At 42.6% G+C, this 26885-nt stretch overlaps 1 protein-coding gene across 4 annotated transcripts in view; it reads left to right on the plus strand.

The window, feature by feature from the left end:
• The first annotated feature begins 366 nt into the window (after positions 1–366).
• Positions 367–26885, plus strand: part of LOC133552017 (actin filament-associated protein 1-like 1) — a 53988-nt gene continuing 27469 nt past the window's right edge. For all 4 annotated transcript variants that reach the window (XM_061899257.1, XM_061899259.1, XM_061899258.1 and 1 more), the window contains exons 1-2: positions 367–602; positions 26754–26876. In XM_061899257.1, coding sequence (XP_061755241.1) covers positions 581–602; positions 26754–26876 — 145 coding nt within the window. In that variant the 5' untranslated portion in view covers positions 367–580. The remainder of the gene's footprint in view (positions 603–26753; positions 26877–26885) is intronic.

Here is a 26885-nt window from a genome sequence, read left to right on the forward strand (position 1 = left end):
CCACAATAATGCTTACCAATACTGTAATATTTGTGTATGTTTATTTGATTGATTGATTGAAACTTTTATTAGTACAGTACATATTCCATACAATTGACCACTAATTGGTAACACCCCAATAAGTTTTTCAACTTGTTTAAGTCGGGGTCCACCTTAATGAAATCCTGGTATGAATTGATTACTTAATTAATCATACACATGGTATGTGTACATCTTACAACAGCTGAAGTGATTATGTTGCCAAAAAAAGAACGGCCAGCCCGTCTTTTTGAACGGCTCCTTTGAAAAAGAACCAAGAATCCCAACTCCGTTCTAATTTAAAGGAACAGTCCCAATGAGCGCCTTCAGTCTGACTGTTATGAACGTGGTAACTTCCGGCGCTAGGACCCAGCGGTCTCTGGCGGCGCCTGCCCTCCATCCGGCGGTCACTGTGCTTCCCTGTGGCCGAAGAGAGGCTCCCTCAGTCCGGCCACTCTCTCGCCAGACAGTCCACGCCGACGGAGCGTCACTTTTTGAATGAAACAGGAGCAAGTGAAGCAAAGTGGAGGGAAAGGACGAACCAAACGGACATTTTGATAATATGGACGCCGAACGCCAAAGCGGTGAGTTTTTGTTTTTTTGTTGTTTTTTTCTGGAAAAGTGCCCACTTAGAAGTTAGCTTAAGTTTCAAGCTAGTGGCTACTTGCCTTGATTTACGCCAAACTACTAAACTTAAAAAGTAGCAACTTGCGAACATATCACTCAACTTGACTCATGGAAACAATTTGTTCTTAAAAAAATGTATAAATATATATTTTGGCGAAGATTCTGAGTTTATTCACTATAACGCCAGGGCAGTGACGTCATACTGGCAAGCAGGTAGAGTGACGTCATTAGATGCCAATAGAGAGGGGCCATGATGGTACACAATAAGCCTATAGCTTTGCACTTTGTTTATTGTGTGTATATATATATATATATATATATATATATATATATATCAATCAATCAATGTTTACTTATATAGCCCTAAATCACTAGTGTCTCAAAGGGCTGCACAAACCACTACCACATCCTTGGTAGGCCCACATAAGGGCAAGGAAAACTCACACCCAGTGGGACGTCGGTGACAATGGTGACTATGAGAACCTTGGAGAGGAGGAAAGCAATGGATGTCGAGCGGGTCTAACATGATACTGTGAAAGTTCAATCCATAATGGATCCAACACAGTCGCGAGAGTCCAGTCCAAAGCGGATCCGACACAGCAGCGAGAGTCCCGTTCACAGCGGAGCCGGCAGGAAACCATCCCAAGCGGAGGCGGATCAGCAGCGCAGAGATGTCCCCAGCCGATACACAGGCGAGCAGTACATGGCCACCGGATCGGACCGGACCCCCTCCACAAGAGAGAGTGGGACATAGAAGAAAAAGAAAAGAAACGGCAGATCAACTGGTCTAAAAAGGGAGTCTATTTAAAGGCTAGAGTATACAAATGAGTTTTAAGGTGAGACTTAAATGCTTCTACTGAGGTGGCATCTCGAACTGTTACCGGGAGGGCATTCCAGAGTACTGGAGCCCTATATATATATATATATATATATATATATATATATATATATATATATATATATATATATATATATATATATATATATATATATGTGTATGTGTATGTGTATGTGTATATATGTATGTGTTAGGGGTGTGGGAAAAAATCGATTCAAATACGTTGTGCGATTCAGAATCGATTCTCATTTTTTAAAATATCGATTTTTTGGGGGGGGGATTTTTTTATTTATTTATTTTTTCAAATCAATCCAACAAAGCACTACACAGCAATACCATAATAATGCAAATCTTTTTTTTTTTCTCGTTTTTGTAATTTTTAGTAACTTAAGGAAATAAGTCCCTGGACACAGGCATACTTTAAGAGTAAAAATCTAAGGATTCAAATCTAAGTCAACATTATGGGCTTATTTTATGTTATTTTGCAGTATTGACTTTATTTTACTCAAAATATTGTACGTAATAAAAAGGAATGCGGAAACATTACAACATGTACTTAATATTCCTACACTGCCATTCTGGGTTTTTATCTGATTAAAATTGTGATACAAAATGTGAATAATTCATTGAACTTAAAACATTTCATTATCGTTATTGGTATGGCCAATACTGCTCCCGTAACTACTATTAAATCCGTACCTAAATTTGTAATATTACCCAAAACTTATGTAAGGTATCCAAAAAACAGAAGAATCAGCGATTATTACATTTTAACTGTATAGATGGAACCCGAAGGTCCTTGGTTCAATCCCCACCTAGTACCAACCTCGTCACGTCCGTTGTGTCCTGAGCAAGACACTTCACCCTTGCTCCTGATGGGTGATGGTTACCGCCTTGCATGGCAGCTCCCTCCATCAGTGTTTGAATGTGTGTGTGAATAGGTGAATGTGGAAGTAGTGTCAAAGCGCTTTGAGTACCTTGAAGGTAGAAAAGCGCTATAGAAGTACAACCTATTTGTCATTATCCAATTCCAAAACCAAACCTGACCCAGCAACACTGCAATAAACAGAGCAATTGAGAGGAGACACAAACACCACACAGAACAAACCAAAAGTAGTGTTAACAAAAATAAATATTATCAAGAACAGTATAAATATTAGTTGTAATTTCAGCACAGCAGTGATTAAAAATCCCTCGTTGACATTATCATTAGACATTTATTAAAATTAAAAACAAGAACAATGGTGTCACAGTGGCCTAAACTTGCATTGCATCTCATAAGTTTGACAAAACACTGTGTCCAATGTTTTCACAAATATAAAATAAGTCATATTTTTGGTTCGTTTAATAGTTAAAAATAATTTACATTATTGCAATCAGTTGATAAAACATTGTCCTTTACAATTATAAAAGCTTTTTTTTTTTTTCTTTTAAATCTACTACTCTGCAAGCATTTCAGCAGACTGGGGTAGATCAATCGGAAACATACTGTTTTTTAATCGAATCGAAAAAATCGATATATTATCGAATCGTGACCCCAAGAATCAATATTGAATCGAATCGTGGGACACCCAAAGATTCGCAGCCCTGATATACAAATATTTTAGATTTAGATTTAGATTTATTGGTCCCCAGAGGGAAATTCATTTTCACTGCCGTACATTTAAACATATAGACATTGCACATCACAAAACAAAAATGACAAAAAGACATCATACATGACCAACACATTTACGGGCTTTATCAGACGGGTCGGCCAGGCCTGCCAGTGTTTAGGGCGGCTATAGCTGCTATGTATACCGTACTTCCTTGAATTGCCGCAGGGCATATAGTATGCGCCTGCCTTGAATTACTCGCTTCGCAAAATACTTAGCACATGCTTAGTAATACCGCCGGGTCAAACACGTGACGTCACGAGTGACACTTCCCCTGTCATCATTTTCAAAATCGAGGAGGTTGATTTCAATACCGGTAATTTGAAATCGCGTAAAGGGAAGAAGATTAAGAGCTATGCAGTAGGATTTAAGGTCCAAGCTATTGAATACCGTAATGCTAAAAATGAACAGTAAGCCGCTATGTTTTGTTAATATACCGTAGCTGCGTGTGTCAAGTATGAGTCATTAAATGACTCCCGCCTCCTGGTGGTAGAGGGCGCTAGTGATCCTTCTTGCGACTACTCGGCTGCAGAAGAAGTAGGCAAAGAGTGACGTGATATGTGCTGGGACGGATATGATGTAACCAACGTTCCCTCTAAGGTACCCGCCTGTGCAATTGCACACTGCTCACGCGTCCTCTGCGCACGGCAAATCTCGGCCGCACACAAAATCGAATAAAAAGATAAGCGCATAAAAGTGTGCACGTCGGCCGTCGCTCACATGTGCGCCACTGAATGCTCAAGGAGTTTTGGCGTTTGCTCACACATATGAAAAATTGGAGGGAAAATTGGATGTAACACTCCTATCCTGGCTATGTAAACAACCGGGCTGAAATAAAGCATGTTCCAGTCCTAAATACCCAGTGTATTATTCATACAATAACACTTCATGGTGGCAGCGGTGGGATAAAGAGATCACCCACGGAGCAGAACGGGAGGGGGAGTTGTCCCAGGGTAATTCTGTCGTCGTCCACACTTGAGGAGCCGAGCGAACTGATAGCAGCGGTCTGATAGCAGTTTGAATCAAAGCAGGAGGTAATAAAGGAAGATCTCCATCGAGAACTGAAGAAAGATAAGGAAGACTTCTATAAACAAGTTATCGATGCTTTTGATCAGAAGGAGCTGGGCATGGACTTCATTTATAAGTAAAAGTAAGACCATAATAACGTTTTTTTTTTTATTAAATGTGCTTTTCATGATGGTATCCTTACATCACACTCCAATTTTTATTGCGTGCCTTTTAGTAAGTGCCGGAGTGAGAAGAGGTTTTAAAATATTTAGCGCATGCTTACCTTTACCACATGCATTTGGTAAGCGCAGGAGTGAGAAGAGGTTTTAAATCAATTAGCGCCCCGGCGGCAGTTCAAGGAAATACGGTATATATATATATATATATATATATATATATATATATATATATATATATATATATGTATATGTATATGTATATGTATATGTAGGTGTGGGAAAAATCACAAGACTACTTCATCTCTACAGAACTGTTTCATGAGGGTTTCCCTCAATCATCAGGAGATTTTAATGGAAGCATTCACATACAATGGTTTATATAGGGCACAGGCGTAGGGTGTGGTGATTGGCTCATGTGTTACCTAGGAGGTGTTTCCGTCTGTGGCGGCATGTTGAAATGATTTCACTGCGCTTGTTGAGGGATGATAGATCTGGATGATATATAATAAACAGTTTCTCTTTTAAGCATAGTTTGCATCTTTTATTACCACTGTTGTAAGGTGTGCTGGATGCAAGAATTTGCCATGTTATTGAATATTCAACATTATTGTCTTTGAGGTTCCAAATGTGTTTGCTGAGTTCTGTAGAATTCCGCAAAGTCTGGTTTCTAAAGGAGGCGTTGTGATTATTCCATCTTGTTTTGAACGCTCCTTCGGTTAACCCTACATACGTGTCGGATGTGTTAATGTCCTTGCGTATTACCTTTGCTTGGTAAACGACTGATGTCTGTAAGCACCTTCCGTTGAGAGGGCAATCAGGTTTCTTGCGACAGTTACATTCATTATTGGTTTCAGAGTCGTTTAGTCTGGGGGTAGGCAGTCCTTTTGCAATTGCTTTGTTGTGGTTTGAAATGATTTGTTGTATGTTATTCATACAGCTGTAGCTCAATTTAATGTTGTTCTTGTTGAATAGTTTTCTTAGGGTGTTGCCTTTGGGAAAGTGTTTGTCGATCAGAGTGAGGAACTTGCGGCCGATGTTGGTTGAGACGTCTTTGCTGAATGGCGGATTGTACCAGATGATGTTTCGTTTTCTGCTCTTTTTTGGTTGGTTTCCTGGAGTGGGTTCATAGGTGAGGGTGAAGTTGTATCCGCTTTCATCAAGTGCTTTCTGGTACGGGGGGGTTGCTTGGTCGAATTCAGCTTTGCTAGATGACAGCATCGATAGCCTTTTATTAATTCCGGTAGGTATTCTTTTGGTGGTGGTGGGTGGGTGGTTGCTGTCATGGTGCACGTATTGGAGTGTTGTGTTGGGTTTCGTGAATGGTTGGTAGCTGTTATTTCTCAGGTTGAAAGTGACGTCGAGGAAGTTGACGGTTTGCTTGTTGGCTTCAATCGTGATCCGTAGGCCGTTTTCTTTGAAGATTTGGCATATGCGCTTCTTGGTGTTCTCGCTGCTCCTTGGCGAGGCGCGGCACACTGCCAGTCCGTCATCACAGTAAATACCAAGGTTCAGGTTGAGGCTATATATATATCTATATATATTAGGGATGCGCCGAAATGAAAATTTGTGGCCGAAGCCGAATAAAATTTCAACGCTTGGCCGAATACCGAATAATGAATGCAGTTTTTTCACAATTTTTTAAATATTGCATAAATAGCCTAGAATAAATATTTAGACATGTTTTTCAAATAAAGTATTTTTTTATTGAATATTGACATTTTTTTAATATTCCAGTAGCCTTTGCTTTTCAAAAAAAGCACAAAGTTTTTCATTTATATTAGGCCTTCAAACAAAACATGCATTCCAAAAAAAAATGAAGTGCATTAAAGTGGATAAACCCACAACAAATGAATTATTGTCCTGCTTAGCCACAGTAGATATGCTAATAATGTAAACAGAAGGCTCAAGTAAATCTCAATAAGTGTGTGCTTGTAACCTCATACACTTATACAGGTAGCCTACACAACAGGCTAATAATGTAAACAGAGGCCCCACTAAATCTCAATAAGTGTGTGCTTGTAACCTCATACACTTATACAGGTACACAACATATCCCAACGCCACCGCGTCAAAAAATTGTGTCACACGCCACTATTCGGCCTTGTTTTTAACTCATTCCACCGAAGGCCGAATGTGGCTTTTTTTGCCATATTCGGCCGAATATATTCGGTTACCGATTAATCGGTGCATCCCTAATATATATATATATATATTTTTTTTTTGTATTTTATTATAGTTACTTTGAATTTACAACCCCCTGGCGCTGTTTTATTTTGTAGAGTTTTTGTACTTATTTTGATTACTGTTTCTTGTCTGTTTGTAAATGTTGAAATTTATAAATAAAAGTTTAAAATAAATAAATAAATGGCCGGCAAACAAGTTTAATACATACAGAATATTAAAAAAAGTATATAAAAAAATAATGGTGCTCAATAGTCTTCATTTGGATGTCAACACAGCTTGTGGTATTTCTCAAATAGTGGGGCGGGACGTGAGAGCTAATAGGGTATATTTTTATAGATAACTAACCTGCTAGAAAGCCCACTGTTTAATATGTGTGTGTGTTACACACTGGTTTAGTGTGTAACTGTCGTCGGTGTTTTTGTGATGTGACGTCACGGCCAGTGACACGCAGCCACCCTCGCTGGCTACGGGACGTCGTGAAATTCAAAGTGCCGCAAAACATTTTTTGTTGCCGCGGTAACGAGTGACTCTGAAGAGGGGGCCTGACCTCCGACCTCGGGAAAGACGACAACAACAAACGTTGCTTTAGAGCAGACCTGGGCAAATTAAAACCCGGGGGCCGCGTGCGGCCCGTTACGCTTTTCAATCCGGCCCGTCGGGTATAGCCAAATAATTTTTTTTTACATCTTTAAAAAGGGAACATTATCACCAAACCCATGCAAGCGTCAATATATACCTTGATGTTGCACAAAAAAGACCATGTATTTTTTTAACTGATTTCTGAACTCTAAATGGGTGAATTTTGGCAAATTAAACGCCTTTCTGTTTATCGGTCTTTTAGCGATGACGTCAGAACGTGACGTCACCGAGGTAACACACCCGCCATTTTCATTTTCACATTACAAACACCGGGTCTCAGCTCTGTTATTTTCCGTTGTTTCGACTATTTTTTGGAACCTTGGAGACATCATGCCTCGTGGGTGTGTTGTCGGAGGGTGTAACAACACTAACAGGGAGGGATTCAAGTTGCACCACTGGCAAGAAATCTGCCGCCAGACCCCCATTGAATGTACCAGAGTGTCTTCACATTTGACCGGCGATGCTAAGACAGACATGGCACAGAGATGTACGGATAACCTGCAGATGCATTTGCAACCATTAAGTCAACGAAATCACAAAGGTGAGTTTTGTTGATGTTGTTGACTTATGTGCTAATCAGACATATTTGGTCACGGCATGACTGCCAGCTAATCGATGCTAACATGCTATTTACGCTAGCTGTATGTACATTTGAAACTAGATACCCACATTTAATGCGAAACAAACACTTACTAATCGACGGATTTGAGTTGCTCCAGTGTCACAAGATGCGAAAGTCCTGATCGTTTGGTCCGCACATTTTACCGGCGATGCTAATAAGGCAGCCATGCTATGGGCCACTTCATTAGGTACACCCACGCTATGGCCGAATGGCGTCAATAGCTATTCGCTCAATAGCTTCAATTTCTTCTTCAATTTCGTTTTCGCTATCTGTCACCAAACTCCGACCATCTGTTTCAATACATGCGTAATATGTTGAATCCGAGTCTGAATCCGAGCTAATGTCGCTATATCTTGCTGTGGTAACCGCCATGTTGTTTGTATCGGCAGCCCTGTATGACGTCACAGGGAAATGGATCGTGGTTTCAAAGATAGCGAAAATAAGGCACTTTAAAGCTTTATTTAGGGATATTCCGGGACCGGTAAAATTTTGAAAAAATTTTCAAAAAATACAACAAGCCACTGGGAACTGATTTTTTATTGTTTTTAACCCTTTTGAAATTGTGATGTGCATTCATTGTTTTTTAATGACCGTATACTACGTATTTCAATGGTTGGAATCTGCGCTTGTGCATGATATCACCACATCACCAATCGACATTCACCAAATGATTCCCGAGCGTGGCCACCGCTGCCAATCACTGCTCCCCTCACCTCACAGGGGGTGGAGCAAGGGTACGAGTCAAATGCAGAGGGTAATTTCACCTCACCTAGTCTGTGTGTGACTATCAGTGGTACTTTAACTTTAATATACTAGTTACTATGTTAATGTAATTCGTTACTATTGTATTGTAATTAGTTACTATGGTAATCTAAGTGAGCTTTTCCACAGTGTTTTCCAGAGCAGCCAGCCTGAAATGTGGGTGTCAGGGACAGATGCGGATGGAGATTTTTACAACAAAGTTCTAAAACTTTGTGATGTATCAGATAAATCAGATCGTGTGTGTTTTTATTTTTTATTTTTAACCCTTTGCGGTCATATTTTGTTGTTTTTTTGTTGCATTTCGCTTCGATTTAGGGGTGTAGCAGTACGTGTATTTGTATTGAACCGTTTCGGTACGGGGGTTTGGTTCGGAGGTGTACCGAATGAGTTTCCACACGGACATATTAAGTAGCCGATATACTGACCATACCTCCTCTTTTCACCGGATATGTCCTCTTTTGCGGGGCTGTCCGGGTGGAGTTTCTTAAATGCCTCAAATGTCTGGCATTTTAAGTTAGAGTTGCGTGTATTTTCAACGTACGTTCAGGGTTAAGAAGGGGTTAAAAACAAAAAAAAAATCGTGAGCGAGGGGCAGAGACAGAGAGAGCGACAGAGTTATGGTAAACGCGCATAAATCCATGGATTTACCAGATTTTATTTTTTATCATCTATAGCAGGGGTGTCAAAAGTGTGCCCCGGAAGCCATTTGTGGCCCAGAGCTAATGTTTCAAAGGCCCACGGAACATTCTAAAAATACTTTTAAAATAAACAAAAACATAAAATTTAAATAAAAAAGCTTAAAGGCTAAATGTAATTTGGAAAAAGTTGCAACGTTGACCAATAAAACAAAAGCTGTTTTTTTTTTCTTTCAAACTGTCATTGCTCAAAACATAATATTGAATCAAAATCAATGTTAATGTGAATTATTGACCTATCACATCAAATATTCCACTAAGAAAAATATTTTTGGTGGAAGATTTTGCAAATTTGGTAAATGAATAACCAAACAATGTATATTTTGTTGTTTTCTTACTGTAGCGAAAATGAACCGAACCGTGACCTCTGAACCGAGGTACGTACCGAACCAAAATTTTTGTGTACCGTTAAACCCCTAGCTTGATTGCAAAATATGTCAATCGGGAGTTTGTGTGGTGTTCATATGTTCAATCAATCAATGTTTACTTATACAATACTAAATCGCGAGTGTCTCAAAGGGCTGCACATGTTATCAATATTCATTGTTTTATCGTCCATAGTTAATATTATAAATCGGTTATGTTAGATCCACTATGGATTGGACTTTCACAATATCATGTTAGACCCGCTCGACATCCATTGCTTTCGGTCCCCTAGGGGGCGGGGGGTTGCCCACATATGCGGTCCTCTCCAAGGTTTCTCATAGTCATCATTGTCACTGTCACCGACAAGTTTTTCCTTGCCCTTATGTGGGCTCTACCGAGGATGTCGTTGTGGTTTGTGCAGCCCTTTGAGACACTGGTGATTTAGGGTTATATAAATAAACATTTGTTGATTGTAATCCCACATAATTTTCATGGGTGTCTCATTCAGTAAAAAAATTGAAATTCCATTACGTTTTTTAAGGCAGTTTGTCATAACGTTTTAGCTTTTAATCAGACACTATTGTGAGGTTTTGTATTAGTGTCCCTAAATATAGATATACCGGCCCCCAGACACATTTTTTCTCCAAATGTGGCCCCCCGAGTCAAAATAATTGCCCAGGCCTGCGTTAGAGGAAGAATAGGAAGCGTCTGTTTTAGCGCAAAATGCCATCTCCCCAAAAATATCCAAATGAAAGTCGCATGGTTGAAGTCTCATGACTCTGTGTGTGTGTGTCTGTGTGTGTGTGGAATGGGGGGGGGGGTTACAAAGCCTGCTGTGTGGGTGCGGCCGACCACAAGCTTGCAGCGCAACTGATCCTCGGCCTGCGGGTCCCTGGAGACAACAGACACGGAGAAAGTTCTCCGAGGGACAAATTAGTCTAGAGAATGTGATGAAAAGTCACATGATTTGTTGATTAGAGTCTGCGTTTTATTGGACCAAATAAAACACAACTTTGATAGCGTCTGACGCGCACACACACACACACACACACACACACACACACAGCTGCTGGATGCATGAATGGCTGCTCAGAGACAATGCAGCTGTGGCGGGCCACGCCCCTTTTTTCGACTGTGTTGTTTTCGCTTCGGGTTCCGTTGAGTCTAATTCTGCACGATGAAAACAATAGACTATTGTCCTACTGCGTGTGTGTGTGTGTGAACATGGTCCAGTTGGTCATCAGGACCCAGGAGGGGCCTCTAGATCAGACCTGGGTATTTATTTTGACTCGGGGGGCCACAATGGTTGTTAAAAATTAGAGATGTCAGATAATATGGGACTACCGATTATTATCGGCCGATAAATGCTTTAAAATATAACATTGGAAATTATCGGTATCGGTTTCAAAAAGTAAAATGTATGACTTTTTAAAACGTACAAAGCGCCGATTGCCTTTAAAGGCACTGCCTTAGTCATATAATATCTACGGCTTTTTTCACACACACCAGTGAATGCAATGCATACTTGGTCAACAACCATACAGGTCACACAGAGGATGGCCGTATAAACAACTTTAACACGGTCACAAATATGCGCCACACTGTGAACCCACACCAAACAAGAACGACAAACTAATTTTCGGGAGAACATCCGCACCGTAACACAACATAAACACAACAGAACAAATATCCAGAAACCCTTGCAGCACTAACTTTTCCGGGACGCTACAATATACACCCTCTACCCTAAGCCCGCCCACCTCGACCTCCTCATGCTCTCTCAGGGAGAGCATGTCCCAAATTCCAAGCTGCTGTTTTGAGGCATGTTAAAAAAAATAAAAATAATGCACTTTGTGACTTCATTAATAAATATGGCAGTTCTATGTTGCCATGTTTTTTTACCATAACTTGAGTTGATTTATTTTGAAAAACCTTGGTACATTGTTTAATGCATCACAACAAAATCAGACATAATAATGTGTTGATTCCACGACTGTATATATCGATTGATATCGGAATCGGTAATTAAGAGTTCGACCATATCGGGATATCGGCAAAAAAGCCATTATCGGACATATCTATTAAAAATGCATCTTGGGGCCAGAGTGTGTATAAATTATACATAATATACACACAAATCGCGTGATGACAGTTGTAAGATAGTTCTAAGTAATAGTGGAGTGAAAGATTGATAATTGTGTGACCATAATCACGGCTTTTATTCCTCAACGATTAATTTTTTTTCTCTCCCAGAATATTGACATTAAAGGGGTCATATTATGATTCATTTTTTTTTCTACATTTAAACACTTCCTTGTGGTCTACACATTTATTGGTGTGTTTTTTGGGTCAAAATCGTGGATAAATTGTGTTTTACAGACAGTTTTCGAGCCGCTTTCTTGACCGCCTCTTCAGGATCCTTTTTATGTGCCTCCACTTTGAGTGTGTCTTCTTCCTCGCTGTGGAGGGGGGGTGGCCTGTGGACCTGCAGCGAAACAGGATGTGCCAGGGCCGGTTTTGAAATCAACGACAGGTGCATAGATGGCCCACCTGGGCCTGATTATCTAATCACCTGTGCTCTGGAGCAGCGGGGAATCGGAGGTGGAGCTAGTGCGAGAGAGAGACAGAGACACATGCTGAAAAGCACAACCCAAAAAATTTATTGAGAAATAAAACAGTGTTTTAAACCCTGGAAAGGAACTGTCATACCATGAATTGATTAACGTGGACCCCGACTTAAACAAGTTGAAAAACTTATTGGGGTGTTACCATTTAGTGGTCAATTGTACGGAATATGTACTGTACTGTGCAATCTACTAATAAAAGTATCAATCAATCAATCAATGTCAGTGATTGGTAGTCCGAAGAACCCGGAGGAGAGAAACCTCCACAATTTGGCGCCCAACATGGCTGGACCACCAATCACTGACATGGCAGTTCCTTTATATTGTAGCGGCCTGGAAAAGTTAGTGCTGCAAGAGGTTCTGGGTATTTATTCTGATGTGTTTATGTTGTGTTACGGTGCGGATGTTCTCCTGAAATGTGTTTGTCAATTCCGGTTTGGTGTGGGTTCACAGTGTGGCGCATGTTTGTGACAGTGTTAAAGTTGTTTATACGGCCACCCTCAGAGTGACCTGTATGGCTGTTGACCAAGGAACTGTCATGTCAGTGATTGGTGGTCCGAAGGAGAGAAACCTCCACAATTTGGCGCCCAACATGGCCGGACCACCAATCACTGACATTGCAGTTCCTTTATATTGTCGCGGCCTGGAAAAGTTGGTGCTGCAAGGGGTTCTGATGTGTTTATGTTGTGTTACGGTGCGGATGTTCTTCTGAAATGTGTTTGTCAATTCTGGTTTGGTGTGGGTTCACAGTGCGGCGCATGTTTGTGACAGTGTTAAAGTTGTTTATACGGCCACCCTCAGTGTGACCAGTATGGCTGTTGACCAAGGAACTGTCATGTCAGTGATTGGTGGTCCGAAGAACCTGAAGGAGAGAAACCTCCACAATTTGGCGCCCAACATGGCCGGACCACCAATCACTGACATGGCAGTTCCTTTATACTGTAGTGTCCCGGAAGAGTTAGTGCTGCAAGGGGTTCTGGGTATTTTTTCTGATGTGTTTATGTTGTGTTACGGTGCGGATGTTCTCCTGAAATGTGTTTGTCAATTCTGGTTTGGTGTGGGTTCACAGTGCGGCGCATGTTTGTGACAGTGTTAAAGTTGTTTATACGGCCACCCTCAGTGTGACCTGTATGGCTGTTGACCAAGGAACTGTCATGTCAGTGATTGGTGGTCCGAAGGAGAGAAACCTCCACAATTTGGCGCCCAACATGGCCGGACCACCAATCACTGACATTGCAGTTCCTTTATATTGTCGCGGCCTGGAAAAGTTGGTGCTGCAAGGGGTTCTGATGTGTTTATGTTGTGTTACGGTGCGGATGTTCTCCTGAAATGTGTTTGTCAATTCCGCTTTGGTGTGGGTTCACAGTGTGGCGCATGTTTGTGACAGTGTTAAAGTTGTTTATACGGCCACCCTCAGTGTGACCTGTATGGCTGTTGACCAAGGAACTGTCATGTCAGTGATTGGTGGTCCGAAGAACCCGAAGGAGAGAAACCTCCACAATTTGGCGCCCAACATGGCTGGACCACCAATCACTGACATGGCAGTTCCTTTATACTGTAGTGTCCCGGAAGAGTTAGTCCTGCAAGGGGTTCTGGGAATTTGTTCTGAGGAGTTTATGTTGTGTTAGGGTGCGGATGTTCTCCTGAAATGTGTTTGTCAATTCTGGTTTGGTGTGGGTTCACAGTGCGGCGCATGTTTGTGACAGTGTTAAAGTTGTTTATACGGCCACCCTCAGTGTGAGCTGTATGGCTGTTGACCAAGGAACTGTCATGTCAGTGATTGGTGGTCCGAAGAACCCGAAGGAGAGAAACCTCCACAATTTGGCGCCCAACATGGCCGGACCACCAATCACTTACATGGCAGTTCATTTATATTGTAGTGTCCCGGAAGAGCTAGTGCTTAAAGTTGTTTATACGGCCACCCTCAGTGTGACCTGTATGGCTGTTGACCAAGTATGATTTGCATTCACTTGTGTGTGTGAAAAGCAGTGGGTATTATGCCTTTTAAGGTTTATTGGCTCTCTGTACTTCACCCTACGTCTGTTTGGAAATCATACATTATAATTTTTTTAACTGATACCGATAATTTTGAAACCGATCCCGATAATTTCCGATATTACATTTTAAAGCATTTATCGGCAATATCACTAATACCGGCAGTCCGATATTATCAGACATCTCAAATAATAACTAGTCCTGGGTCAGTGGCCTTGTGGTTAGAGTGTCCCTTATGAATTCGGTAGGTCGAGTCATACCAAAGACTTAAAAAAACCAAAAAAACATATTTTAAATAATAGATTAGATTTATAAAACGCTTTTTTAGACACTCATAGCGCTTCACAGAGAAGTGAGAACCCATCATTCATTCATACCTAGGGGTGGTAAGCTACATTTGGGTAGACTGACTGCCATTGCGCTCCTACGGCCCCGCCAACCACCACCCATCATTCATTCACCAGTAGGGGAAAAGGGTGAAGTGTCCTGCTCAAGGACACAACGGCAGGGATTTGGATGGCAAGAGGCGGGGAGTGAACCTGCAACCCTCAAGTTTCTGGCCCGGCCGCTCGTGCTGTAGATGGTTTTATCTGTTTGCTCAGCTCGGACAGCTGCAAAAACACTGTTAACCATGTTGCTTTAGCAGAGATGCTAACAGTGTCTTTCACAGACAACACATTGTTGTGTTTTCCGCTACCATTGTTGACGTCCTGCTTGTTGTTGTTGCATGAAAACAGTTGACATGGCGCACACTGCGCCTTTTCACAGAACATTATCACAATTTCAAAAGGGTTAAAAACAATAAAAATCAGTTCCCAGTGGCTTGTTGTATTTTTTTAAATTTTTTTTCAAAATTTTACCGGTCTCGGAATATCCCTAAATAAAGCTTTAAAGTGCCTTATTTTCGCTCCCTGCGAAGACACTGGCCATTTCCCTGTGACGTCACACAGTGCTGCCAATGTAAACAAACAATGGGAATACCACAGCAAGATATAGCGACATTAGCTCGGATTCAAACTCGGATTTCAGCGACTTAAGCAGATTGCGCATGTATTGAAACATATGGTTGGAGTATGAAAGTATTGAAGAAGAAACTGAAGCAATTGACGCTATTCATAGGCATAGCATGGCCGAATAGCTGCGTTAGCATCGCCGGTAAAATGTGCGGACCAAACGATCAGGACTTTCGCATCTTTTGACACTGGAGCAACTTAAATCCGTCGATTGGTAAGTGTTTGTTTCGCATTAAATGTCAGTGGAAGGAAATGTAATATAGTTGCAAATGCATCTACAGGTTATCCATACATCTCTGTACCATGTCTGCTTTAGCACCGCCGGTAAATAGCATGTTAGCATCGATTAGCGTAGCATGTTAGCATCGATTAGCTGGCAGTCAACATCAACAAAACTCACCTTTGTGATTTTGTTGACTATCGTTGCAAATGCATCTGCAGGTTATCCATACATCTCTGTGCCATGTCTGCCTTAGCATCGCCGGTAAAATGTGGAGACACTCTGGCACATTCAATGGGGGTCTGGCGGCAGATTTCTTGCCAGTGGTGCAACTTGAATCCCTCCCGGTTAGTGTTGTTACACCCTCCGACAACACACCGACGAGACATGATGTCTCCAAGGTTCCAAAAAATAGTCCAAAAAAACGGAAAATACCAGAGCTGAGACCCGGTGTGTGTAAAGTGTTGAAAAGGAAAATGGCGGCTGTGTTACCTCGGCGACGTCACATTCTGACGTCATCGCCTCCAGCGCGATAAACAGAAAGGCGTTTAATTCGCCAAAATTCACCCATTTAGAGTTGGGAAATCGGTTAAAAAAAATATATGGTCTTTTTTCTGCACCATCAAGGTATATATTGACGCTTACATAGGTCTGGTGATAATGTTCCCCTTTAAGGATAGGCTAGGCTAGGTATTTATTGTCATTGCACAAGTACAACGAAACTTTGTTTTCAGCACAAACCCATTCAAGATTGGAGAACAGAACAGGAACGCTGATTGGTCGCCACAAGGCGCCCCGTAAATGATGGGGAAAAAAGGGAAAAACGCTGGGGAAGGATGAGTAAAAAAATACTATCTAGACTGGGCTCCTAAGTCGGAAAAAAACCCACATACATATAACAACGTACATCTCGAGATTTCCAGCAACAGAGGGAAGGGAGTGCGGGGTTATGGTGGTTGGCCGCAGCTCACAGGCGATGACCATCCTTTCATCACCCCTATGGGATTTGGGGAGGGTGGGGTATATATATGTGTGCCGTATATTTTTGTGGATGCATGTATGTGTGTAAGCCTGCAGTGTGTCTCTGTTCCGCGGGCTTGAAGTCCGTGCTAGTCCAAAGTCAACAACAACAGGTGTATGTCCATGAGAGACAAGAAGGGAGTTTGTTGTGTCTTCGCTGCAGTGACCTTCAGGAGAGTCTCAAAGCCATAGAAACAATCTAAGTTAGAATGTTTTGTATGCGGGTGAAAATAAAATTTGCTTTTCGGGGCAGACAGTCCGATGTGATCCAAAATCACAAGAGTGTCCACGGTTCTTTCCGCATCCTCCAATCTTTTGTGGCAGCTTTGGTGTTCTTTGAAGACTGCTAGCAACTTCCAATCTGTCGACAAACCAGAACAACGCTTACTCCGATCAGCAGATGTCCTGTTGTCATAATTCCGAATAGGTAGATAACTTCAAGTCCGGACTAAAAAGGGTCGCCAGGCATGCGGCAACTCCTTCTTTTACCAAGTGTCCATCGTGTGTCCGGAAAACAACCACTCCGTCACGACAAGCAGGTTCCCCTAAACCAGGGGTAGGGAACCTATGGCTCGCGAGCCAGATGTGGCTCTTTTGATGACTGCATCTGGCTCTCGGATAAATCTGAGCTGACATTGCTTATCACGATAAGTAATGAATAATTCAACTTGTAATCACTGTTAAAAATAATGTTCAAAATATAAAACATTCTCGTCCATTTTTAATCCATCCATCCGTTTTTTTGTACCACACCTTTTCAAGAAGTTGCGTTAATGGTAAGAAGTTACTTATTTATTATTGGTTAGTGTGGGGCTAGTTCTTCAGACCACCAAGCACCGACATGAGAGCCTGTTCAAGGGTTACAATATTGTTTTTTTTTTTCAATAAGTCTCTCAGTCGCTTTCCAGCAATTGTCTTTTTCTCTTTCGTTCTCGCTCACACTCTGGCTCCAGCCCCAACCCCGTCTCTCCTCCTGGCTGCTGCTTATAACAGAGTGACAGGGGATTAGATAACAAGGCCCAGGTGGGCCATCTACGCACCTGTTGCTGATTTCAAGGCCGGGGTTCGCTGCAGGCCCGCGGGCCACGCCCCCTTCACAGTTAGCTTCAGAATAACAATGTTATGACAAGGAATAAGAGACCTATTATACTCTAGAAATGTTGGTCTTACTTAAAAATGCACACGTTTAGTTGTGTTCAGTGTTAAAAAAAATAATTATATGGCTCTTTAGGAAATACATTTTAAAATATTTGGATTCTTGGCTCTCTCAGCCCTAAACCCAAGATTTTGTAAATTTCGTTGAGGCCAGTTAAATAGTTCCAATGTTGATTTGGAGAGCAGTCCAAAACGAGGCAACAAAAAAAGTTAAAACGAGACAAAGAAGCAAGCAGGAGAGATAAGGGAGAGGAAAGGGGAGCGGCCGCCCTCGATGAGTGCAGAGGATGAATTTAAAATAGGGAGGCTTCTGGTGTATTTAGTTAGTTGAACCATTTTATTTTCCAATGCAAAGGAGCAGTGAATGAATACATATACCAGGGGTCGGCAACCCATAATGTTGAAAGAGCCATATTGGACCAAAAATTAAAAAAAACAAATCTGTCTGAAGCCACAAAACAAATTTAAAAGCCATATTACATACAGATAGTGTGTCATGAGATATAAATTGAATTAAGAGGACTTAAAGGAAACTAAATGAGCTCAAATATAGCTACAAATAAGGCATAATGATGCAATGTGTACATATAGCTAGCCTAAATAGCATGTTAGCATCGATTAGCTTGCAGTCATCCATCCATCCATCCATCATCTTCCGCTTATCCGAGGTCGGGTCGCGGGGGCAGCAGCCTAAGCAGGGAAGCCCAGACTTCCCTCTCCCCAGCCACTTCGTCTAGCTCTTCCCGGGGGATCCCGAGGCGTTCCCAGGCCAGCCGGGAGACATAGTCTTCCCAACGTGTCCTGGGTCTTCCCCGTGGCCTCCTACCGGTTGGACGTGCCCTAAACACCTCCCTAGGGAGGCGTTCGGGTGGCATCCTGACCAGATGCCCGAACCACCTCACCTGGCTCCTCTCCATGTGGAGGAGCAGCGGCTTTACTTTGAGTTCCTCCCGGATGGCAGAGCTTCTCACCCTATCTCTAAGGGAGAGACCCAAACTCATTTCAGCCGCTTGTACCCGTGATCTTATCCTTTCGGTCATGACCCAAAGCTCATGACCATAGGTGAGGATGGGAATGTAGATCGACCGGTAAATTGAGAGCTTTGCCTTCCGGCTCAGCTCCTTCTTCACCACAACGGATCGATACAACGTCCGCATTACTGAAGACGCCGCACCGATCCGCCTGTCGATCTCACGATCCACTCTTCCCTCACTCGTGAACAAGACTCCTAGGTACTTGAACTCCTCCACTTGGGGCAGGGTCTCCTCCCCAACCCGGAGATGGCATTCCACCCTTTTCCGGGCGAGAACCTTGGACTCGGACTTGGAGGTGCTGATTCTCATTCCGGTCGCTTCACACTCGGCTTGCAGTCATGCAGTGACCAAATATGCCCGATTAGCACTCCACACAAGTGAAGTGAAGTGAATTGTATTTATATAGCGCTTTTTCTCTAGTGACTCAAAGCGCTTTACATAGTGAAACCCAATATCTAAGTTACATATAAACCAGTGTGGGTGGCACTGGGAGCAGGTGGGTAAAGTGTCTTGCCCAAGGACACAACGGCAGTAACTAGGATGGTGTAAGCGGGGATCGAACCTGCAAACCTCAAGTTGCTGGCACGGCCGCTCTACCAACCGAGCTACACCGCCCCACAAGTCAATAACATCAACCAAACTCACCTTTGTGCATTCACGCACAACATTAAAAGTTCGATTGACAAAGTGAGACAGAAAAAGAAGTGTCATAAAACACGTCTTAGAAAGTCGGAGAAAGTTGTACATGTAAACAAACCACGGTGAGTTCAAAGACCGCCAAAATTAGTAGGACAAAACGGCGCTCGCCAAATATTCGAATCAGTGAAGCATGTTTAATACAAACAGTGTGCTTTATAACAACAGTTAGGGAGATTTTGTCATGTTTGTCCTCCTACAGAAACCATATTAAAATAAAAAAAATATTTTTTTCCCTTCATCTTTTTCCATTTTTCATAAATTTTTGAAAAAGCCCCAGAGAGCCAATAGGGCGGCGCTAAAGAGCCGCATGCGACTCCAGAGCCGTGGGTTTGCCGACCCCCAACCTGTACTTACAATTCATTCTGGCCCTCTGGTGTTCCTTTATGTCTTTTTACCTTAGCTCGGTTGGTAGAGTGGCCGTGCCAGCAACTTGAGGGTTGCAGGTTCGATTCCCGCTTGTGCCATCCTAGTCACTGCCGTTGTGTCCTTGGGCGAGACACTTTACCCACCTGCTCCCAGTGCCACCCACACTGGTTTAAATGTAACTTAGATATTGGGTTTTCACTATGTAAAGCGCTTTGAGTCACTAGAGAAGAGCGCTATATAAATATAATTCACTTCACTTCACTTTTTGTCCGTATGGATGTGAAATGGTCTTAAAGGGGAACATTATCACCAAACCTGTGCAAGCGTCAATATATACCTTGATGTTGTAGAAAAAAGACCATGTATTTTTTCAACCGATTTCCGAACTCTAAATGGGTGAATTTTGGCGAATTAAACGCCTTTCTGTTTATCGGTCTTTTAGCGATGACGTCAGAACGTGACGTCACCGATGTAACACACCCGCCATTTTCATTTTCACATTACAAACACCGGGTCTCAGCTCTGTTATTTTCCGTTTTTTCGACTATTTTTTGGAACCTTGGAGACATCATGCCTCGTGGGTGTGTTGTCGGAGGGTGTAACAACACTAACAGGGAGGGATTCAAGTTGCACCACTGGCAAGAAATCTGCCGCCAGACCCCCATTGAATGTACCAAAGTGTCTTCACATTTGACCGGCGATGCTAAGACAGACATGGCACAGAGATGTATGGATAACCTGCAGATGCATTTGCAACCATAAAGTCAACGAAATCACAAAGGTGAGTTTTGTTGATGTTGTTGACTTATGTGCTAATCAGACATATTAGGTCACGGCATGACTGCCAGCTAATCGATGCTAACATGCTACGCTAATCGATGCTAACATGCTATTTACGCTTGCTTTATGTACATTTGAAACCAGATACCTACATTTAATGCGAAACAAACACTTACCGATCGACGGATTTAAGTTGCTCCAGTGTCACAAGATGCGAAAGTCCTGATCGTTCGGTCCGCACATTTTACCGGCGATGCTAATGAGGCAGCCATGCTATGGGCCACTTCATTAGGTACACCCACGCTACGGCTGAATAGCGTCAACAGCTATTCGCCCGATAGCTTCAGTTTCTTCTTCAATTTCGTTTTCGCTATCTGCCTCCATACTCCGACCATCCGTTTCAATACATGCGTAATCTGTTGAATCGCTTAAGCCGCTGAAATCCGAGTCTGAATCCGAGCTAATGTCGCTATATCTTGCTGTGGTAACCGCCATGTTGTTTGTATCGGCAGCCCTGTGTGACGTCACAGGGAAATTGATAGTGGTTTCGAAGATAGCGAAAATAAGGCACTTTAAAGCTTTATTTAGGGATATTCCGGGACCGGTAAAAATTTTTGAAAAAAACTTTAAAAAAATACAACAAGCCACAGGGAACTGATTTTTATTGTTTTTAACCCTTTTGAAATTGTGATAATGTTCCCCTTTAAACTATATTGTATTCAGTTTTAAGTTTGACTCGTTGAACTCTGCAGAGACTCTGACATAGGAGCCGCTGACCTCCTCTTAGTCATTTTGTTTGGGACTTTCTCGAACAATTCAGTGTTCTTCTTGACTTTGCCTTTTCCTCAATGACCCCCGTGGACCCATTCATCCTCTGCCTTCATCAGTTCTGGGCAGGCAGGATGTGAGTGTGTGTGTGTGTCAGGGTCATACTTCAACACACAAATACACACACAGGATGTGACTGTTCGACCCGCAGAGGAAAAGGTTCCAAAGCGACAAACATGTCCACAGTCCACGTCGTAGATCCAAACAACACAATAATCAATCAATCAATCAATCAATGTTTATTTATATAGCCCCAAATCACAAATGTCTCAAAGGACTGCACAAACATCCTCGGAAGAACCCACAAAAGGGCAAGGAAAACTCACACCCAGTGGGCAGGGAGAATTCACATCCAGTGGGACGCCAGTGACAATGCTGACTATGAGAAACCTTGGAGAGGACCTCAGATGTGGGCAACACCCCCCCCTCTAGGGGACCGAAAGCAATGGATGTCGAGCGGGTCTGACATGATACTGTGAAAGTTCAATCCATAGTGGCTCCAAGACAGCAGCGAGAGTCCCGTCCACAGGAAACCATCTCAAGCGGATCAGCAGCGTAGAGATGTCCCCAACCGATACAGGCGAGCGGTCCATCCTGGGTCCCGACGAGCGGTCCATCCTGGGTCTCGACTCTGGACAGCCAGTACTTCATCCATGGTCATCGGACTGGACCCCCTCCACAAGGGAGGGGGGGGGCATAGGAGAAAGAAAAGAAGCGGCAGATCAACTGGTCTAAAAAGGAGGTCTATTTAAAGGCTAGGGTATACAGATGAGTTTTAAGGTGAGACTTAAATGCTTCTACTGAGGTAGCATCTCGAACTGTTACCGTAACATAGTCCCACATATGCAGTGTTTTCCATACTTGTGTTTATTTGTGTCGGTCCGCCACAAATACATTTGGCTGCTACTTCTTTGGCCTGAGTCTTAAACACGTTGCAGTCGTTCATTGCTGTTAATTGGTTCCATGGAGGCAAATTATTTTTTTCGGGAAGTAGGAATCGTAAATTAGAAATGAACTATTTTCATAGGTAGGTGATAAAAAAACAACTGTTTATGGAATTCTAAATACATTTGTTTTGTAATGTCATGAAGGCCCTCTAGACATGAAATGACATGACATTTTTTTCTTCCAAGTAGGGCTTGGTGATAAATAGAATATACTCGATATATCGCTGGTTTGTCTCTGTGCGATATATCAATCAACAATGTTTATTTATACAGCCCTAAATCACCAGTGTCTCAAAGGGCTGCACAAACCACAACGACATCCTCGGTAGAGCCCACATAAGGCCAAGGAAAACTTACCCCAGTGGGACGTCGATGACAGTGACAATGATGACTATGAGAAACCTTGGAGAGGACCCCATATGTGGACAGACTCCCCTCCTAGGGGACCGAAAGCAATGGATGTCGAGCGGGTCTAACATGAAACTGTGAAAGTTCAATCCATAGTGGATACAACTCAACCATGAGAGTCCGGTCCAAAGTGGATCCAACACACTAGCGAGACTCCCGTCCATAGTGGAGCCAACAGGAAACCATCCCAAGCGGAGGCGGATCAGCAGCGCAGAGAGGTCCCCAGTCGATACACAGGCGAGCGGTCTATCCTGGGTCCCGAATCTGAACAGCCAGTACACCGGACCGGACGCCCTCCACAAGGGAGAGTGGGACAGAGGAGAACAAAAAAAGAAACGGCAGATCAACTGGTCTAGAAAATGACTATATCGCTATATTCGAGTATACATCCTCACGCAGTTGCCTTTACCTGCGGGCATTACACTACAGGCTCTTCTCACTCTCTCTTGTCTCTCCTTCTCACAGAGACATAAAACAAGCGCACCTTCTTACGTACGTCACATACTGTCGCGCGTGCAACGTCATACAAAAAGCAAGGAACTCATCTTTGACTTCAGGAAAAACACTGCAGACCCCGCCCCGCTCTACATCAACGGCGAGGAGGTGGAGAGAGTCAGCTCCTTCAAGTTTCTCGGCACCCTCATATCTGATGACCTGTCCTGGACCCAAAATACAACTGCGGTCATCCGGAAGGCCCAGCGGAGACTCCATTTCCTGAGGGTGCTGAGGAAGAACAGACTGGAGAGGCAGCTGACGGTGACCTTCTATCGCTCGGCTGTCGAGAGCCTGCTGACGTACTGCATAACAGTGTGGTACGCCAGCTGCACTGAACCAGACAAACAGGCAATTCAGAGGGTCATAAAGTCAGCACAAAAAATCATCGGCTGTCCCCTGCCCTCCCTGAAGGACTTACACAACTCCCGTTGCCTCAACAGACCAAAAAAACATTACCAAGGACAGCACACACCCTGGCTTCCACCTGTTCGACTTGCTACCATCAGGCAGGCGCTACAGGTGCATCAGAGCCAGAACAAACAGGCTCAGAGACAGCTTCTTTCCCAAAGCTGTCACCGTGTTGAACTCTAACTTATAATAATAATAATTCACCACCTATACAATATAATGCCCCAATACCCTACTGTGCAATACTACCCTTCGAGTGCAATACGTCCGTCACTGATTGTTATTTATTACTTCGGTACTCCTGTCTTGCTCTGTATATTGTACAGTATTTGTATTTTGTACTTCTATAGTGTTTTGTATATTGTACAGAATTGCTTATTATTTTTATTGGATAGTAGTCTGTTTATTTCAATTGGTAGTGTTTCCTTTATTACCTCTTATGTCATTTATTTGACCCCATATTTGTTCCCACTACCGCACCTTAAGTTGGAGTCTTTAATCTCGTTATATGCAAACATAATGACAATAAAGTTCATTCTATTCTATTCTATTCTATTCTATACGGCCTCGCAGAGCAGAGAGGTAGCGGCATGGCTAACGTTAGCTGTGATACAAGCGAAGCAGTGCGAGTGGTAATACGAGAGAAGGAAAGTGCGAATCTGGTAACAAATGAAGAATTAATTCCCAAGAAAAACAGCGGAGGTCCATCGTCTGGCGGTGGTTTGGCGTCAAGCGGGAAGATGTCGAACAGACAACCGTAATATGTCAAATGACCAGCATTACTAATTTGTAGCATCATTTGAAAAGTCACCCGCTAGAGAAGGAGTGCTTAAAACTCCGCATGTCACCATCTCCGTTTGGTGCCACACCCACAAGGGTAGAAAAGAGAGACGGCAGATCAACTGGTCTAAAAATGGGCCTATTTAAAGGCTAAGGTGTCCAAATTAGTTTTAAGATAGGACTTAAGGGTTTCTACTGAGGTAGCATCTCTATCTGTTACTGGTAGAGCATTCCAGAGTATTGTAGCCCGGGTAGAAAACGCTCTATAGCCTGCAGACTTTTTTTGGCCTCTGGCAATGGCAAAATCGTATATGCACAATATGTATTATTTAGTGGACATTTTTTGTTTTGTCCTGTCATTGTGTTTTACTTAGTATTCTTTGATGTTTCTCTGGTTTTCTTGTGGGTTTTTTCTTTTTTAACCTATTTTTGTATCTGCACTGCAACCCCATAATTACCCCCATTGTGGGATGAATAAAGTCCATCCTAGGGGTGCCCACACATTTTCTGCAGGCGAGCTACTTTTGAGTTCATGGGGATCTACCTCATTCATATATATAATTTATATTTAGTTATTTATGAAAGATACATTTTTGGTAACAAAATAAAGGTGTTAATGGTAATACAAGCATGTTTAACACATATAGATTCCTTTCTTTCATGAAGACAAGATTATAAGTTGGTGTATTACCTGATTCTGATGACTTGCATTGATTGGAATCAGACAGTAGTGATGATAACGCCCACATTTTCAAATGGAGGAGAAAAAAAAGTCCTCCTTTCTGTCCGATTCCACATGAAAGTGGTTGCTTTTTGGCGTCTTATTTGTTCAGCTTCCATACTCCTTTTTTATACACACCAGCTAGTCTTATTTTGTTAGCACAGGCAGGATGAAGCAGCGCTTTTATATATATCGACTATATTCCATATATCGGCCAGCCCTACTTTTCAGGATGTGTGCTCACCTTTGTTTCCCACAGTGTCCATAAAAATTACATGCACATGCGTCATGGACAATTACGCAAATTAGATGACGATGATGCGGCTGCTAGACTTTTGACAAGAACAAGAAAGTTTGATCACATTACGCCTGTACTGTATATACCTTTATATACATATATACATACATATATACCTATACTGTATATACCTATATATACATACATATATACCTATACTGTATATACCTTTATATACATACATATATACCTATACTGTATATACCTTTATATACATATATACATACATATATACCTGTACTGTATATACCTTTATATACATACATATATACCTATACTGTATATACCTTTATATACATATATACATACATATATACCTATACTGTATATACCTTTATATACATATATACATACATATATACCTGTACTGTATATACCTTTATATACATATATACATACATATATACCTGTACTGGCTCACCTGCACTGGCTTCCTGTGCACTTAAGATGTGACTTTAAGGTTTTACTACTTACGTATAAAATACTACACGGTCTAGCTCCATCCTATCTTGCCGATTGTATTGTACCATATGTCCCGGCGAGAAATCTGCCTTCAAAGGACTCCGGCTTATTAGTGATTCCTAGAGCCCAAAAAAAGTCTGCGGGCTATAGAGCGTTTTCCGTTCGGGCTCCAGTACTCTGGAATGCCCTCCCGGTAACAGTTCGAGATGCCACCTCAGTAGAAGCATTTAAGTCTCACCTTAAAACTCATCTGTATACTCTAGCCTTTAAATAGACCTCCTTTTTAGACCAGTTGATCTGCCGCTTTTCTTTCTCCTATGTCCCCCCCTCCCTTGTGGAGGGGGTCCGGTCCGATCCGGTGGCCATGTACTGCTTGCCTGTGTATCGGCTGGGGACATCTCTGCGCTGCTGATCCGCCTCCGCTTGGGATGGTTTCCTGCTGGCTCCGCTATGAACGGGACTCTCGCTGCTGTGTTGGATCCGCTTTGGACTGGACTCTCGCGACTGTGTTGGGTCCATTATGGATTGAACTTTCACAGTATCATGTTAGACCCGCTCGACATCCATTGCTTTCCTCCTCTCCAAGGTTCTCATAGTCATCATTGTCACCGACGTCCCACTGGGTGTGAGTTTTCCTTGCCCTTATGTGGGCCTACCGAGGATGTCGTAGTGGTTTGTGCAGCCCTTTGAGACACTAGTGATTTAGGGCTGTATAAGTAAACATTGATTGATTGATTGATATATTTCCCCACCTGGAACGCACAGCTACTGATAGATTGCAGTTCTATGGGACGCACTCCTCAGGCTACATAACTTGTGTGTGTGTGTGTCCTAGTATTGACATTTTTTTTTAAGTCTATTTCTCACAGAATGTTGTTCAAAGCGGTGACTCTTTGTTGTCCTGCAGACGTGGTGGAGCGTCTGGTCAACGAGCTCGGTGGTCTGCTGAAGATGTTGGACCATGAGAGCGTCAGCCCCGCCACCGCAGACAAGATGGCGTCCGTACGCAACATCCTGGACGCGCTGTCAGGTCAGTTGA

Source organism: Nerophis ophidion, linkage group LG04 (genome assembly GCF_033978795.1).
Source record: "Nerophis ophidion isolate RoL-2023_Sa linkage group LG04, RoL_Noph_v1.0, whole genome shotgun sequence".
Lineage (NCBI taxonomy): Eukaryota > Metazoa > Chordata > Actinopteri > Syngnathiformes > Syngnathidae > Nerophis > Nerophis ophidion.